Below are 18,710 nucleotides of genomic sequence, written 5' to 3' on the forward strand. Positions count from 1 at the left end.
GCTCCACAGTCAAATTATTGTCATCAACAGTAGGTGGTGTCCGAAATAATGTTCAATCAGTACAGGCACTACTGAACACCACCAAAGTGACTCAGCACCAGTGCTGGGTTTCCTCTGGTGTGGTCTCCTGGCGACTTTTCAATTAATCTTAATGCACTGCCAGCTTTAGGACAGCAATAGATGATACTGGGTGTGGCTGTGTATGGGGAATGAAAATCAGCCATGGGAGTTATGTCAATGAAATGGAGCAATGGGGCTGCAATTTTTTTTTAAGTACCTGCTGCTATGCACCAAGGTGGAAAAAGAAAAAAAAGAAAAAAAAAGAAAGTACCTGCTGACTTGTTACGCCATGTAGTAGTCACAGTTTCCACATCTCACATGCATGCTATATATTTGTCCCAGTGTGTGCACTGGACTGTATACTCATCTCAAATACTAAGAAACTAATACCATATACATGCCCTCACCAACTTTCTCATTCACACAAGCTTCACACATTTCAAATCTTTCATTCAAAAACACTTCAGATATCCTGTAACATGTGTAAAAATGCCCAATTTATTCAGTCTCATAACATGTGACAAGCTGAATTAGAGATTCTGCTGATCCCTGCAATTTACCTGTCATGAGAAACACACACACTTGCAGATGTGCCACTCTACCTGTCCTGCGACCTGCAGATGTGCTACTTTACCTGTCCCAAGCAAACACACACCTGCAGATGTGCCACTTTACCTGTCCTCAAAAAGGCACACTCCTGTGGGTGTGCCAATTAGTATACTTGTCCTGAGAAACATACATCTGCAGATGTGCCACTTTGCAAGTTTACCTGTCCCAAGAAACACACCTACTGGTGTCACCTTACATGTCACACATCTGTAGGTTTGCCTCTTTACCAGTCCTGAGAAAAGGCACTCACCTACAGACCTGCCATATGCCTGACTTACCTACAGGTCTGCTGTTCAACCTGTCTTAGGGAAGGCACATACACCTCTAGGTGTACCCCTTTATCTGCTCTCAGGCACTCACCTACAGGCTGCCATTTTACCTATCCTAAGACACACACCTGAAGGTGTACCATTTTACCTGTCCCAAGGCACAAACCTGCCTGTGTGCCCCTTTCCCGGTCCTGAATGGGCTCTCACTTACAGATCTTGCCACGTTACCAGTCTTAAAAAAAGGCACATACACCTCAGGGTGTACCCCCATTACCTGTCCTGAGAAAGGCACTCACCTACAGGTCGCCATTTTACCTGTCCCAACGCATACACCGGTCTGTGTGCCCCTTTACCTGTCCTGAGGAAGGCACTCACCTACACTACAGGCTACCATTTTACCTGTCCTAAGACACACACCTGTCTGTATACCCCTTTCCCTGTCCCGAGAAGGGCTCTCACTAAAGGGTGTGCCACTACCCTTCTAAAGAAAGGCCCACACCTGTAGGTGCACCATTTTCTCTCTCCTGAGAAAGGCCCACACCTGCAGTTGTGCTATTTTACCCGTCCTGAGAAAGGCAGACACCTGTAGGTGTGCTACTACCTGTCCTGAGGGAGGCACACTCACTGTAGGTATGCCATTTTACCGGTCATGAGAAAGGCACTCACTTGCAGTGTGCCCAATTTACTGAAGATTAAAGAAAGAAACCACAATAACAGGCATGTCACTTTTACCTGTCCTTAGAGTGACACACACCTGCAGGTGTGCCACTTTACCTTCATAAAGGCACACACATGCAAGTGTGTCACCTTTACCTTTGGCATACACTTGCAAGTGTATAACTTTATAGTACTGATGAATACACACACCTGCAGGTGTGCCAGTTTTCCTGTTCTAAGAAAGGCACACAACTACAGATGTGCTAATTTATGTCCTGAGAAAGGCACATACCTGCATCATATGCCATTTTACCTGTCACGAAAAAGACATACACCTACGGGTATGTCACTTTACCTGTCTTGAGAAAGATGCACACCAATAGGTGTCACTTTACCTGTCCTGAGAATGGTTTATACTTGCAGGTGCCACTTTACCTGTCCTGAGAAAGGCACACACCTGCAGAATATCCTGGATGTGTCCTTTTATCCTTCACCTGTGCTTCCAGCAACCTGAAAATACAAATCGAACATGATGAGAAAGTGAAAATATGTCATTTCAAAACACATTTAAAAAAAAAAAATTTAAATAAAAAAAAAAGGCCCAATAAACCATCTAGATGTTGGTAACATTGAGGTTTTGGTTTCTAATATGAACTAATGTCAAACTGTTTTGAAAGGGTATGCCTGTGAGTATCATTTGTTGAAGCTGATGAACAGAAGCAATTAGAAGTACTAAATGGCACATGTCAGCAAAAGCCTTTAACTTGAGACCTCTTAATATCTTGGCAACACATAACTTTAAAATACAGTTAATGCAAAACCAGTTACTAGGATAAATCGAGTCATGGTACTCCCCCCCCCCCCCCCCCCCAAAAGTGTACCACGGTTAAAAATAAATAAATGAACCAAACAAATAATTTCAAAACACTTACTGAAACTGTCTCGGATATACCCAAGACTTGAATTTTTAGGGTCTTTCAACTGACTTATTCAGTTTTAGATTTACATAAATACACAAAAATTATCAAAAGATGTCATTCTATACAAGTGAAATAGCTTTTTTTCTCAGCTTGCTTCTTTCCAATCCCATCCCCAAACCTGTAGACCAAAGACCATAGCAAGTTATTTATACACTTTTCATAGACAAATCAAGTAATTTAGTTACAAAAAAAAAGCAGAGTTCTATTCCACTCTAGAGCTGATTAACAGAGAGGTAAAAAGGGGAAAAATTTCTTAAACATCATCACACATACAACATACATAATAAAAATACATTCACGATTATGTTGACCTATCATGAGAAATGCATTCACTGAATGAATTATTCTGTAATACTGCGCCTCTTTATTCATTCCAATTCTGTTTAAATCATGTTCAAAACATTATCCAATCTAAATTTCAATTATTTTCTGTCTTTAAAATCACATAAAATTGCTTTTCAAATAAAGTATCACAGGTTTGACTTTCTTCAATTGAATTTGCATTGTTCATTCCCCTTCAGTCTTTTCTTTACTATTTTGCAAATTTTCTGTCAAATCAACTTCACATTTTTGCTTTTACCATTTTCCCCAAGATCCCAATACAAATCTTCACATTTATAAATCAGACTGCAATATCTTAAGACACTTTCATTTTTATCAGTTGAAAACAGAAGTTTTAGGCCACTATTTATTACAAGTATCAGAAAAATTATACTGACAATATTTTAATTTTTAAAACAATTGAATGAAAAAAAAAAATCCACAGATAACCTTCAATCAATGGTTAATTCACATACATGAAAAGGCATTTTGATTTGATGAAATATCAGTTAACAGTTTAAAAGACAGTTGGTTTTTTAGGGGTGGTTTTTACATGAGGGTTTTCGTGATTTACTACTACTGTGCGCTTTAAAAAAATTTTTTTTAAGCAATTCTAATCCATACCGTTAATTCCTAAATGCTTGGTTTTGCCCTATGTTAAAATCAAAAGTTGAGGTACATGATTTTGCTATATTCTTTAACAAAATATTCACAATTGGGTTTTATCAGTTTTGTATCAAAATGCCTTTTCGTTTAGATTACATTTTGGCAAACCAAAATGACAAGACAGACTGTTCACTACACGTAATTAATAACATATTAAATATATTGATTTTGTTACCTGTGATAACCAGACCTCCCCCTAAGTTTGAGGGTTTATTGTTCGGCAGGCGGGTCATTATTTGTTCTGAGAGCTCTCTCAGGACAGATTTTAGGTGGATGTTTATTCCCTTTTTTCAGTTCCCTTTGGACAGGTGTATCCTTGGTTTAGGGTTTGTCATCATCCAGTGTATCCAGTGTAGGTTTAGGGTCCAACTTCATCCACTGTTTAGCTGAGTCTTCATCTGTTCTCTTCCGCTTCTTGGTTTCACAAATTGGGTTACATTTGTCAACAACATACTACATGTTCAATGCCCTCTTGTGCACTTGACTCAATGTCTGCTGAAGAAAAACTGGTTATGAACTAAACTATGCAAGTTTACTTATAACTTGAAGATACACTTATGTAATTAAGATTTACAGATGAAAATAATACACAGAATGTTCAAATGTATTAATCGAGACTATGTTAACATGATCTACAAAAAAGTCTGTCAAGGTTATTTAAAAAAAAAAAAGGAATATTTACACAAAAAAGTCTTTCAGTAGGTAAAAGGGCATTCCCAAGTGATTTTTTTCTATCTTCAACTGTTATGTTTTTGTCTTTTTTTTCTGAAAAGACCATTATCAGTAGCAAATATGAAAAATCTACACATTCCTACAGTGAAAGCTAGAGAAAACTCATTCTTAAAACAAAACAAAAAAAATATCACAAAACCAGTAGTAGTTAAAACTAAGTCCTTTAACCTCATAATATAGATCAACTCCCTGCTTCAGTTCTTTAAAATACAAATTTTCAATTCTTGCATATTTCTGCAAAGTCAATATGTTACTATGTTTCACTACAAAGTGGTTGTTACATAAAGAGTCCACATCTACAAAAATAATTTAATTTCATATCATGTACAACTGCACAAAAACTGTATGTTCTTTGCTCTTCACACAAGTGACTAGGCATCAAACTAACCCAGGCCAAACCACAAAATAAAGGAAGGAAAAACCTGATGTTCAAAGAGGTTTCTACAGTAGTGTTCCATGTCTTTGCCATTACAAGATGGATAAAAAAAAAAAAAGTTTTCCTGCAGCCATGCCACATATTTCTTGTAAGAAAGCAGAGGTGGGGGTGGCGTAAAATTTTAAATGACCTAATGACAATCTTTAATGATCATGTCCTTTGAAGGAATTGGACATCATATCTTTACTTAGCAGTTTCAACAGTTTCTGGAAGCAAGTCAATCTTCTTCTTTTTTAAAACTTGGTTGACAATCTCATTTGTCTGGTCTTAATGCAAAAATATTTTCCAACTGTAAATCAGCAAGATGCCAGAGTCAGTCCTTTTGAGTTTAAAAAGGCTAGATCAGTTTTCAACTGAACATTTTAAACCAAAATCAACCACAAGGAAGATCCTTCAGCAGGAAAATAATTAAAAAAAAACCTTGGAATGTAATTCTAAATAATCACAATGTAGAAACATTTAGATACTATGGAGAGATAGTATGAACATTGTAATCAAAACAAAGTTGTGAAAACAGAACTTTCCATTTGGAAACACTGCTTGTGATTTGAATTTTATGTTCGGCTTTTATTGTGATTTTTTTTTTTTTTTTTTTTTTTTAATAATCTAGACTATTACTGTAAAAAGATATCTTAGTAAACTAGCTCAGGGACATATAATGAATTTGTTAAATATATATATATACACATATTTTTTTTAACTAGTTTCGCAGATCTCTCCATAGTATCTTTTTTTTTAAATTGGAAAAACATTTCATCGGTTACTCTTTTTCTTCTTTTTAAAACTACTAGCAGCACACAAGCAAAAAGGCAGTTTAATAATGTACAATTTCCTTTTGTCCATCTTTCCCTCTTCTCCTGTATATGTGCAAAGGTAAGTGTAAAGGGAAGACTGTGTGATAAAATATGATGCATGTGCTTGAGTAAGACGAGTGCACAAGTGATGAAGTCACTATGGCAGCCCATTTCAGTGTCTCAGAAAAGATGATGCACATATGATCTGAGAAGACATGAAATCATGTGTATAATTACACCTTCAATTCATCTGCATTATCATCTCTCCACAATAAAGAGATTTCAAATGCACTCTAGAGATCTGACAGCATATTATTGAGACTCATTTCAACTTGCAAATATGAGAGCATGTTTTAGATCCATGCTCAGCTTTCTTCTTACTCCGATTTTGTCTATTTAATTGTAGGGTGCATCCTACAAGATTCATAAAAGAATACAGCATTTGTTTTAACCAGACTGTAGATAAACCAAAGGTACTTATTTCTCCAAAAAGCATGCCCGATTTTCATATTACATAAAATCAAAGTTTCTGGGGGGGTTTGTTGTTTTTCTTTTTACCTGTACACCTAATCTTTTTTTTCTTTTTTTTTTTTTGATTTTTGTAAAGAATGCATAACCCTCTTCAAAATTTATGGAATGGACACATTTTCTGGGAAAAGACCAATACTTATTGCTTTTGATGCATATCAACCTTCAAATTCATCTTCAAAGTTTCTGGAATAAAAAAAAATTTTTCACAATGAAGACAACTACTTCTATTTTTGATACTGACCCTCTTCAAAATCGTCAAAAAGTTTCTGGAATTGAAAAATTCATTATTTTCTCTTTGTCTTCTCATGAACATAAAATGTTTTTTGTGTCACAATTGTCATTAACAAAAAAAATCTTCACAAGAATTATAGAATACCACAGTGAGCGCCACTGTTTAAAAAACATATCCATTAAAAAAAAACAACCAAAAAAAACATCTTATGCAATACTGCATTTCCTAATGCATGTTACTAAATTTTTTTGTTTCCCTTCTTTTTACTTTCCATGCAATGCAATAAAGAATTGAGATATACAGCAACATATGATGAATGATCATCTCACTCGGTACTGTGAAAAATGGAACACATTAGCTGATAAAAACCATTCTTTTATGTGCAGCAAATATCTGAACGCAAATTCTCAGCAAACACTGCAGAAGAAAGTATTAAAAAAAAAAATAATAAAAAAACCCCCAAAAAAACCCAACAACAAAAAAATAAATAAATAAAAGAGAGAAAAAAAGAACACTCACACATTTTACTGCATTTTTCAAAATAGCTTTTACACAGCACTGTAACTCAACACTTGTGATTTTGTTCACTTTATTTTTGTTCCCATTGGTATGAAAACTCAAAGTACATTAAAAACAATCAAGTTAAGAAAAACAAGTTTATGGAAAATAAGGAGGCCTCATCACTACATTTAAAACTGGATGAAAATTTAAAATATCGAACTGAACATTTAGCTGTTTATGTGTTCCTTTCATCGTCACTTATTTTGCACGATAGCACATATTCTATTATATTATCACTGCCTAAATGTTTAAAATATTTACATGGCATTGCATTTTCTCAACCCTTAAAAAAAAAAATAAAAAAAAAATAAATAAATCAACATTTTTTAATATCAATTATTTAAGTACAAAGGATGCAAGCCAAGATTTCTTGAAACCCCCTTTTAAATAGTTTACAGCTTCAACTGCGTATTTATTTGATGATGCAATGACTATCTTTACATGCTGAGAAGAGAGAAAAAAAAACAATGTTCATGAACACAGATCCAGGTACAGGTGAAATCCCGTACCTGGCACAATGAAGCCAATGATTCAAAGATGAAGTGACGACACTGTCGATGTAGTGAACACCATTCCACAGTTTGTCAGTGCTGCTAGATGGTGGCAATCAATAGGCAGCACGGCTACCACCATAAGGGTGAGACCTGGGCTTTGCTCCGCCACGGCTGGATGATTTCATGGGACCAGGACCACTCCCATAGCCATCACCTGCTCACACAGTTTTTTTTATGTGCTGTTTAACCTTCAATGCCATCAAAATAACAGCACATCCTCAACAAAAGTTAAACAAGACATGACTCACAGAGAACTTTATTATCACTGAAACAAAGTATACAGCAAAACAAAAGTGTTGTCATGTGTACTTTGTTCCTACTTCTGGAACAGTCCTTTGTCTTTTTTTTTGGGGGGGGTGGGGGTCTTTTTTATCACAACAGATATCTCTATGTGAAATTCAGGCTGCTCTCCCCATGGAGAGCGCGCCCCTATACTACAGTGCCACCCATTTTTTCCTGCGTGCAGTTTTTATGTGGATTTTTCTACAGAATTTTGCCAGGAACAACCCTTTTGTTGCCGTGGGTCCTTTACGTGCGCTAAGTGCATGCTGCACACGGGACCTCGGTTTATCGTCTCATCCAAATGACTATAACATTATAACAAACGTGGAACAATTTCAACATATATTCAGGTCCATGCACTGAAGCTAAATTTGTCATTCTTATGTGCTTAATACTAGATGCCTAAAAATCATCATCTGTAGCACTGTTGGGAAGCTTCACATACCCTGGCTTTTCAATAAAAACAAGAACCATACACTCATTGTCAAATCAAAAAGCCTGTCCCAGAGACTGGAGACTGATGAAGACAAAAGACGTCTCTATCAGCACTATGGTCCTGCATTTTGTGTCTGGCCAACCAGAGGTGAGGGGCAGCCAGATCTACTGCAAGACACAGAGACCTGTACTGCACTCAGACATCTTGTTTGCACACAGTTCTGATCAGCCACTTGTATCCCACCCCACTTCCCAAATCAAACTTGGCAAATTAATGCCCCAGTCACCACAGCTTGCTGCCCTCTCATAATTTGTAAATAAAAACCAGTCATGACAGCTTTCAACAAATAAAACCAAGATCATCATAGCTTGCTTCTAGCTTTGGGCTGATATACAAACAAAAGCATGTCCCAGAGACTGGAGACTGATGAAGACAAAAGATGTCTCTATCAGCACTATGGTCCTGCATTTTGTGTCTGGCCAATCAGAGGTGAGGGGCAGCCAGATCTACTGCAAGACACAGAGACTTGTACTGCACTCAGACATCTTGTCTGCACACACATCTGATCAGCCACACTGACCCCCTCCCCATTCAAAATTTGCAAAGAAGTGCCACAATCATCATAGCTTATCGCTCTTGTAATTTGCTAATAAATACTATTCCTGACAGCTTTAAACAAATAAAACCATGGTCAATATAGCCTGCTTCTTGTTTTAGGCCAATTTATATGCATTCACAACAGACAAACGCATGTCCCAGAGACTGGAGACTGATGAAGACAAAAGACGTCTCTATCAGCACTATGGTCCTGCATTTTGTGTCTGGCCAAACAGTGGTGAGGGGCAGCCAGATCTACTGCAAGACACAGAGACCTGTACTGCACTCAGACATCTTGTCTGCACACAGTTCTGATCAGCCACTTGTACCCCCACCCCTCCCAAGATTTGCAAATGCCCCTGTCATCACAGCTTCCCACCTTCTCATAATTTGTAAATAAAAACCAGTCATGACAGCTTTCACCAATTAAAACCGAGGTCAACATGGCTTGCTTCTACCTTTGGGTTCATATACATATCACTACAAACAAAAGCATGTCACAGAGACTGGAGACTGATGAAGACAAAAGACGTCTCTATCAGCACTATGGTCCTGCATTTTGTGTCTGGCCAACCAGAGATGAGGAGCAGCCAGATCTACTGCAAGACACAGAGACCTGAACTGCACTCAGACATTTTGTCACACAATTCTGATCAACCACTTGAATCCACACACATTTGAACAGCTTGAAACTTGCAGATAAATGCTTACCGTAATCTCCAAAGCTGCCATAGTCATCATAGCTTGCTGCTGAGCTCTGAGCGCCACTGCCATATCCGCTGCTGCCGTAATACTGACCATCACTGATGAAAAAAAACAAACAAAAAAACAGCAGGCATAATAAACTGCAGCAAATCAGGCTCATTCTTTAACATCATACCTGAAATACAATACTGATCGTTCTTTGTCTTGTACCTGATAGTTCAACAGACAGTCTGGTTTGGAAAGTATATTATTCCTGATCCATACATACTGATGGTCTTGTTTCAGTGAATAAACATGGCGTTATGAATGGTTCTTTGCTGTAAAGAGTTAATGATGATAGAATATACTGGTGCAATGGTGTAGAAGTCTTCGCATAGTCAAACTGAAACACTATACACCAACATTCTCAATTACTGTTACTGCCAAATTTCTGATGAAGTAGTGATGTTCTGTAACAACAATAAACACACACACAAAAAAAAGCCAACTCCTTTTCTTGTTGTGTACAGCATGGGCAAGATTGTTCTTTTGTGGCATCCTTTTCAAACCAGGAGTACTTTATCATCCTTTTTTCTGCGGTCCATGTTCCAAGTCTTGCTCCTTTTTCAGGCAAACTATGAAAAGCAATGTATGTGTATTTTCAATCAACTTTTCCAGTTGATTAATCATGGACTCACCTCTGGTCATTTCCATAGCTCGACTCTCCATAGCCTCTGCGGTCATAACCATCATCATATGCTGCACTGCTGCCACCACCACGCTGAGAAGCACCGCCATACTGAACAAAACCAACAGACCGAACAATAAATTGATTTTACTAAACCACCATACCAAACAATAAAATATCTTCAGTGATAGTGGAAAAAAAAGAGAAAAAAAAGGGGGAATATATTTCTAGGTGCATTACAATCCTTCAGCTCTTCTTATAGATCAGGCTAAATAATGAAAAAAGAAATAAATAACTACACATACTATACCGTGACCTACTGGTGCCTCTAGCACTAAGGTCTACCCACCTGTGGTGCAGATCAATTCAATGCACAATACCACATAAACCCACTGACAAAGTAAGAAGTGTTCTGAAATGTCCATTAAGTATTCTAAAGAAAATATAAATGAAAACAGAGGAAGCAATGGGATTCTCTGTTTTATTGCTGCTTGTAACTTAGCCAGCCAAAATTTAACATGTTAAAACATTCTGAATTCAATCAGCAAGATCAGAGTTCCTCAGACATGTTTTAAAAATATAACATACTGGATCTGTGACACTGACAACTCATGATCATGAATTACACCTGACAAGAAAACAAAAACAAAAGAATGTAAAAATATACAAACTCTACAAACAAAATGTCTCCAAGACAGATCCATCTAATTTATGATGAACATTTTATCTTCTCGAACATTCTTTTTCAAGTGGGGGTTGATGACAGGGAGGGAAAAAACCAAACCAACACCAAAAACAGACGGACACAAACATAAAGCACCGTCAAAAAGATTGTCACTTACACTAGAGCCACCATAGCCAGAGCTGTTGTAGCCATAATCATCATAACTGGACGACTGTGCTGGTGGTGGGGCACCACCACCTCCACGCCCCCTGGAGGCTCCACCCCGCATGGGAGCAGCTCCACCCCGGGTAGGGGCACCACGAGGGGCCACTCCACCCCGCGCCCCACGACCAGGGGCAGGACCGCCGCTGTTGACATCACTATTCCCAGATAAAACAACGCATTACAACACACAACATAATACACTGCAATATCACAGATGCAACAAAAGCACTTACTTTTACTGTCTCAAATATTTTCCAACTGTCACATTTTATTTTGCATTATTTTCACTTCTTTTTTATCACCTGCTACATGTACAACAGCACTTCAAATTAAAACCAATGATATATGAATCAAAAGATTCTGCATAAAATTCACAGAAACTCGTACTACATTTGGATTGGAAATACTCAACAAGGCTTTCAACAATGTATATTAATTTCCTCCATTTTCGATCTCCTTGTAAACTTTACTTTTCTACAGAACAAGTTACAAACGTACCGTCCAGCAGGTCCACCACGACCCCCCCGGAATCCACCCCTTCCTCCACGAGCATCATCACCACCCAAGTACATCATTTCCTGAAGCTGCTGTTGGCGGATGTCGTCATTCGCATCCTGCAAGGAAGCATGCGTAATCAGAATAGAGGTGGTGTGTAGTACATGACATAAGAACAACTGATGTCAAAAGGAAATTTCCTATCTAAAATTACGTTTAAATAACATAATTACCATGACCCAACTAGTGCAGACTCCTGCAGGGGTCCGACATTCCTGTCCTGTGCAAACTACTATCTGCCTATGCGGAGAAAACGAAAGTACTACGTCCGATAACCTCCCGGAAGTAGGTAACCTTCATTACCACTGAAGGAAAATTGTAAGAACAAGCTAAGAGACAGATACACCTAGAATCATGTTCATAAATGTAAAATGATAGACAAAAATGACATTATCTCTAATGTGTTATTCCTAACAATCCCTAAATACTTTTTCAAGGGTAGCGAAAATTCATTACAATACCAAATTTCAAACACTGTTAACAGAAATATTCTTTCATTTCTCTTAATTTACAAGCGACATTAATAAAATAAAACAGGGATAAATAATCCAAGAAACCTTGCATGAATTATTAATATGCATATTTCATTGCAACAAGAAAAAACTCTCTTCTGTTGCTCTCAAGTATTTCAATCATCCTTTTGTACAAAGACCAATCAATTATACTGCATTTGCTCATTTCCATATCTTTACTTAATACTACATAAACAGGTATAAAATATTTTTAAAATCATGTATTACCACAAAATGGATCATTTTAATGTTTCAAATAACATTCAACAATGAGGATAATACTTACAGGAACCAGGAATTTCTTCAGTTCTGAAACTGCATGTGCTAGTCTTCTGTAGGCATCAGTCATTTCTGCTTGTGCTTCAACATACACATGCAACTCATCATTCAGATGAGCATATTTTTTCCCGCCTTCTTTGCGCATTTCTTCTTCCTGAAACAAGAACAAGAAAAAATCATTATATGAACAATTCTATCACTTATGGCCTCTCAAAGAGATGCTTGTGAGCATGTCAGACACACAAGGAACCTTCAGACACATTTGACCTCAACTAGTTATCTCAAACACAAAACAAAAAAAAAGCTATCTGAAATAAATCATATTATTGCAATCATTCAAAACCAAGCTTATTGTAAAGGGCCATATACAGCATAACAACAGTAAGAAATCTATATAAGAAATTTTTGGGTAGACCCTCTGACATTTAACTGATCTTGCGCAAAACCTTATCAATATATTCATTTTTCACAACAAACCTTTACCATAACCTTCAGAAACCACAGATAGAAAAAAAAAAAAAAAAAAAAAGGCATGATAATATATTTCTGCATTACATCTTGTATCAGCTGAACATGTTCAAAAGATCTGAACTATGTGTTGTACAACAAGGGTGTAGAATAATACTGAAAGACGACTGAGTAACATTCTATCATCAATCCTGTGAATGCGGACAAATTCAGCCCAGTCCCTTCTTGAACAGCAAGTAAGTTCCTAGAGGCAAGACGATGCTATGTCCAACAGTCTAACAATTTGTGAAACACGCACAAAACCAACCTTTGTTTTGTCTCTCATGGATCCCTTTCCCAAGATAGCCATTTTGCAGCCCGTCTCTTCCTGCAAACGCTTCAGTGTGTTTCCTTTGGGACCCAGTAACTTCCCAACAAAATTGAACTGCAAGCAAAATGGGATAATTAACGAAATGTTGCAAGCTGGCTTTTTGCCAATTTAAAAAGATTTTTTTTTTTTTTTTTTTTTAAAACAATACTACCAACACCATACAGTAATACAAATACACACTGAAAGATGCAAGCTGAGAAACAAAAAACAGAAAATATTTTTTGTAACTTTTTCCCCCAAACACCTGTGAAAACTGCCTTCAGGTTTACCCCTTTTGAATCTAAGCCTACATTTACACTCAAAATCGCTATCATCATAAGACAGGATGTAGTTTTACCATGTTATAAAACATGCTCACATGATATATTAATTTCAAACCTATAGTATAACACAGGGTGGATGTGAAGGCATGAGGCTGGAGTCAACAACAAATTCTATGACAATAAATGAGGAAAGCATATGAATTGTGCTTTGGAAAAGAAACTAAAATAAAGTATATAATCATTAGTATTACCAGCATTCTTTTAACTATCTACTAATCTAGTATCACTATTTCTAACATTCTTATTATAATCATTATCAATTTTTAAACAGATATGCCATAATCTTCTTCATTCCATTTCTATTATCAGTATTAATTGAGTATGTCTGTTGTAGTCGAAAAGGTTTTTAATTTGAATAAAAATGTTAAAGAAAAAAAAGGAAGCCAGACAAGAACATGGCGACTCCCAAAAACCTGCTGCGCATATGCGGATAGTAGTTTGCACCGGACAGGAATGTCAGACCCCTGCCAGAGTCTGCAGTAGTGGGTCACGGTTAAGTATGTGTAATTAAACCTGCTTTAAAAAAAAAATCTTAATTATTGATATTAGTGTCAACTTTCAATATATACTTCACGTATACACAAGCCAAAACTTGCATTTGAAATGTGTAACTATAAATGGCTGCTTTATCAGTCCATAAGGCACGCATCACAGTGGAAATTTATATAAACACATCCCAATAACTACACTGATGCAGCAAGCATACATGACAAACACGATAGAACACTTGTTTTAAATGCTAATTCTTGATCAGAAAAAGGATAATAAAATTATATAAATACCAGTGCATCAGTAAATGAGCCAATAGGACCTAAGCTGAACAAGCAATCATGCTACAAGTGTAATGTGTAGCGTAACATTCAATTTGAACTGCAACATTACCCTTGGAAATTCCCGGATTGGAATCCTAACTTTAAGACCAGCATTTTGTGGTTGGTTAGGATGAACGTCGATGAATGCCACTGATCGGCTATCCTTCCGGTCATCACCCTTTTCTAACCGCTCGATTTCTGCAAATCAGACAATGGGAGGCTTACATCAGCTCAAACGGCATTTCAACTTTGTTCTTAAATCAAATGTATATAACACATGAACACATGCAAACACATTCATATATTATAAAATTCACTGACAAAGGAAAACTGCATAAACATATTAAACAATATACGTTGGCATACCCATCTATTAACACAAGAGGGTTAAGCACTTTCATTCAATAATTAGAGGAATGCAAGTGGGACTGAATCAAGTGAACTGAAGCCGGCAAGGGAGTGGGGGCTGCGAAAGCCCTTGGTGTGGTGGAAAGGCAAAACCTCAATTGGGGGTCACTGGAGCGAGGGCCCCCTGAAGCTAACAAAAAGTCACCATGTTTCATTGTTCTGCATGGGTCATATTATATCATTTATGCCTAAAATCGGGTATGAAACAATACTTATTTTCTGCTCATACACTGAACACTTTAGAAACAGGCTTTTCATTATCAGGACAGAAGAAAAAAGTGTGGTAATTTTTTTCTTTTAATTTTCCATTTTGTTATCAAATATATTGAAAGTAGAGTTGCAACGGTCATTGCTGGTAACATCATGCCTAAGTTTCAACCCCTTTCCCCTCCCTCATTCTCTGAATGATCTCTGGCGCCTTTCTGCAGCAGTCACGCCCGACTGACAGACGTTTTAACTTTTTGTACATTATGAAATGGAGATGCGCATCTGTGTTTCCATGTACACAAAAAGTAAGACTGATCTTGACAATTGTCTAAAACTTAGGATGGGTTGAAATACCCACCCATCTAATTGTCCAAATCTTGTAGAAATGTTTTCTCTACTTGTCCATTGAGCAACTGAGCAATGCCTGGATGTGTCATTACAAACACAGTGTTACTTGTAAGGTGACTGAGCAGTCAGTGCAAGCCAATTACTGTTCCCTCCACCAATTTTCACATGTACACCCCTTTATCCCCCACCCCACCCTGGTTTTTCTCGGCATAAAACCTCAGACTGCTGACAAGCCACTGCATTACCAGAACTTTCTTTTTTTCATGATCAACTTAGAAAAGGAGGGCAAGTACAAACTGGGGGGACAAGTAAATTTCATTTACGTCAGAGTAATTGTCCCCAGGACAACTGCAGTAATCTGGCCTACTTTATAATGCGAGGAGTACCAGTCTTCAAGAAATCGGACAAAAACTTTAGTTTTTCCCATCTAACCATGCCAACTTTCATCTAAACCACTGGTGGCCAGTCATAGTATACACAAGCTGTGCATACAAATTTCTTGTGCATTTGTAAAACATGTAGGCTTATTTAATTTCAGATGTCTAACATACTTTTATGGCATAATTATCAGCCAAGAAGAATTTATCTAAGTAGCAAGAACCAACCAATGTACAGTTTGCTTTCTTCTCCATTTCTGTCCAAAAGAACACCATCTGTCAACTGGTTCTATTCACCTGGATTCATCTTCTTTCAACAAAACAAGAAAATGATAAAATCACAACACAAAAAGAATTACCAACCACAAATTGTTTCCGTGAAAGATTGAAAGATTTGTTTGTACAAGTTGCAAATATCGTATAAATGATAAACAAAGACTGATCAAACTTAGCTGAAAACAGGATTTGCACTCCTGTATGAAACATTCAGTTCAACTAAACCTTGTTTCATATAGTGAGCAAAATCGCTGATTAAAAAAAGGATTGTTCAATAAGGCTGGGAAACACCTGAAGAAAACAACACACTGAAAAGCAGGCCAGGGTTCAGGGGCCACCAAGGCCCTGGATGGGGAGCAGGAACAATGCTCTGCTGGGAGAACCAATGGGGTCAAGCCCACCAGAAGAATTTTTTGTTGTTGTCATTTGTTGTCATTTTTGTTTGCAATTAATGTAAAGCATTAAGAATCCTTTTCCTGGCTGATAATACTGATTTTTGAAAGAAAATATTAATTAAAATTTTTTTTCATGGTAATTTATGCCATTTAAATAGCATACATGTTTGCAAATATATTCATGTTTGTTTTTCTTTTTAAAATACTGACGTTTTTCCTATTTACATACAAATACCCACCAATGTGGATAGCCCAGTTATTTAGAGGAATGGGCAGGTAAAGCACCCGAGTAAAAATGTTAGTCACATAACAAGGAAGAAACGTCCAATGTTCATATTTCAATTCATTCATAAATTTACTCTTCCCCGTTTCCCTCACAGAAATGCACAGCTAGATAGGCGGATAGTAGTTTGCACAGGACAGGAATCAGACTCCCTCCTGGAGACTGCACTTGTGGGTCATGGTGAAGTATGTGTAGTTAAATTAATATTTACATCATCGTGTCTTTACTCTTTGGGTTAACAAGATAATGATATTCTTTTGTTTTGTATTAGATAAAAAATCCCAAAAAAATCACTGAGACTGGTAATATCCTCCATTTATTAACTGTCCACTGTTTCTCAATAACAGGATGGTAAGAACCAAGATGTGCCCCTGTGCGTGTGTGCACAACCCACATGTGAAAGAGAGATGGTAAGACCTGATATGCGAGATCATAAAATCTGTGTGTGTGTGTGTGTGTGTGTGTGTGTGTGCACGCAAGCAGTGTCAATGATAAAGGGCAGTGGGGCGAGTGGGGGATGGGGCCATACTCAATAACCCTGACACCCCATCCCATCACTCCTTTAACTTTGGACTACACACACACAAAGCACTCTTACACACACACTCACCAACAACTGAACAAGCGCACCCACCAACCACACAAACATGCACAACACACACACACATGAATACACACACGCAGACACTCTTGCGTACACACACACACAGTGACACACACACACACACACAGTGCAAGCAACCACACCAGCAACAACACACACACACACACACACACGTGCCCAATTCTGAAATGTTTGCAACATTGGCATTACTCCATTAGTCTTTATTTTGTTTAAGAACTTATCTTTTTTAGTCAAAAGACAGGTTTAAAAGACAACAAGCTATTCCAAAATTCAAATTACACACATTTCGCCTGAATCAGTCCAGGTCTATTAACTCCAATGTCAGTCATTTGAATGTAATAACTTTTTTTCTCTGACTGACCTTGAGCCACTGTTCCAGTGCTAGTGTAAAAAAATAAAACATAAAAATAAAAAAAAAAAAATTCAACGTAAACGTCTTGAACCCTTCATATCCTCAAGCTGAAATCGTATGATCTGTGAGATACTACTGATCACTGGTATTTCGAATGAGACGATAAACCAAGGTCCCGCATGCAGCATGTACTCTGCAAGGCGCACGAAGAACCCACACGACATCACAAATTTGACTGTAATTGAGGAACTGGTAGGAAATCAATACACATGCTGACAGAAAACAGATATAGGTGGCGAAGTGCTTCACCTGGGAGACCAGTCCCAATTTCACACAGAGAAATCTATTGAGACAAAAAAATAATTTTATGACTAATGGTAACACAACCAAACCGACAGTGACACAAAGGCACGACACATGTCGCGCCAAAAGATCACATCCTTTCCCCATTCCCTCTGTTACAGTTATAGTGGGGGCTGACTAGTATAGTTTTATGGTCATCAAGTTGGTTAGCAAAGACCCAACACATTTTCTACGGATCCTTAATCGACAAGACAAATCTTCCTCATTAATTATTTCAAACATGATCAAAGATGGCGCCAGCACCGGCTCAGCATATAATAAATCTGTTTTATCTCGATTTTTATCTGCAGTTTATAATTACCTTGCGTAAGCAATCGGCTAGCATGTGAATTTGGATCCGCTTTCTGCAGTTCCTCTTGAAGTTCCTCTTTGTAGCCATTAATTTGAGCCATTTTGAAATTTCTCTTGCTGGAGATACGCACGTGTGGTCTTCCTATCAGTTGTGTCCCTTTCGCAGCGCGCATTGAAAATAATCATCCGAAAAGAAAATAGTTACATATATACAATGTTAGAACTACCATAAAGTTTCAAAATTAACATAAATTATGCATATGGATACGTATTTATATATATCCCAATTATAAAACGATTAATACAATTACAATAAATGTTATATATTACATTTTTATCGTCCATTTGCGAACTGCGTCTCATTTATGCGCATGCGCATTGGTGCTCCACCTCAGTGAGGGTCGATCCCGCCGCCACATCTGCAGGAAAAGTAGTGACCGAAACTGCGTAGTAATTGGCTGAACGGATTCCTCGATAAAATCGGTCTG

At 37.4% G+C, this 18,710-nt stretch overlaps 1 protein-coding gene across 3 annotated transcripts; it reads right to left on the reverse strand.

The window, feature by feature from the left end:
* Nucleotides 1-542: 542 nt before the first annotated feature.
* LOC143279728 (KH domain-containing, RNA-binding, signal transduction-associated protein 2-like) lies at nt 543-18,394 on the reverse strand. 3 transcript variants are annotated; one of them, XR_013054944.1, is made up of 10 exons: nt 18,233-18,394; nt 14,368-14,495; nt 13,100-13,216; nt 12,332-12,478; nt 11,477-11,592; nt 10,932-11,133; nt 10,100-10,200; nt 9,429-9,520; nt 7,358-7,556; nt 543-2,105 (listed from the first exon to the last, which is right to left on the reverse strand). XR_013054944.1 is itself a non-coding variant. In XM_076583851.1 (9 exons), exons 1-9 carry the CDS (start codon nt 18,321-18,323, stop codon nt 7,456-7,458), a joined length of 1,083 nt encoding a protein of 360 aa, XP_076439966.1. In that variant the 5' UTR covers nt 18,324-18,394; the 3' UTR covers nt 6,860-7,455. The 3 variants fall into 3 exon arrangements, 2 of the variants coding, with proteins under 2 accessions (XP_076439966.1, XP_076439965.1); XM_076583851.1 differs by lacking the exon at nt 543-2,105 and having other exon boundaries at nt 6,860-7,556; nt 10,932-11,121; XM_076583850.1 differs by lacking the exon at nt 543-2,105 and having other exon boundaries at nt 6,860-7,556.
* Between the last annotated feature and the right edge of the window lie 316 nt (nt 18,395-18,710).

The sequence above is a fragment of the Babylonia areolata genome, chromosome 3 (assembly GCF_041734735.1).
Source record: "Babylonia areolata isolate BAREFJ2019XMU chromosome 3, ASM4173473v1, whole genome shotgun sequence".
Classification (NCBI taxonomy): Eukaryota; Metazoa; Mollusca; class Gastropoda; order Neogastropoda; family Buccinidae; genus Babylonia; species Babylonia areolata.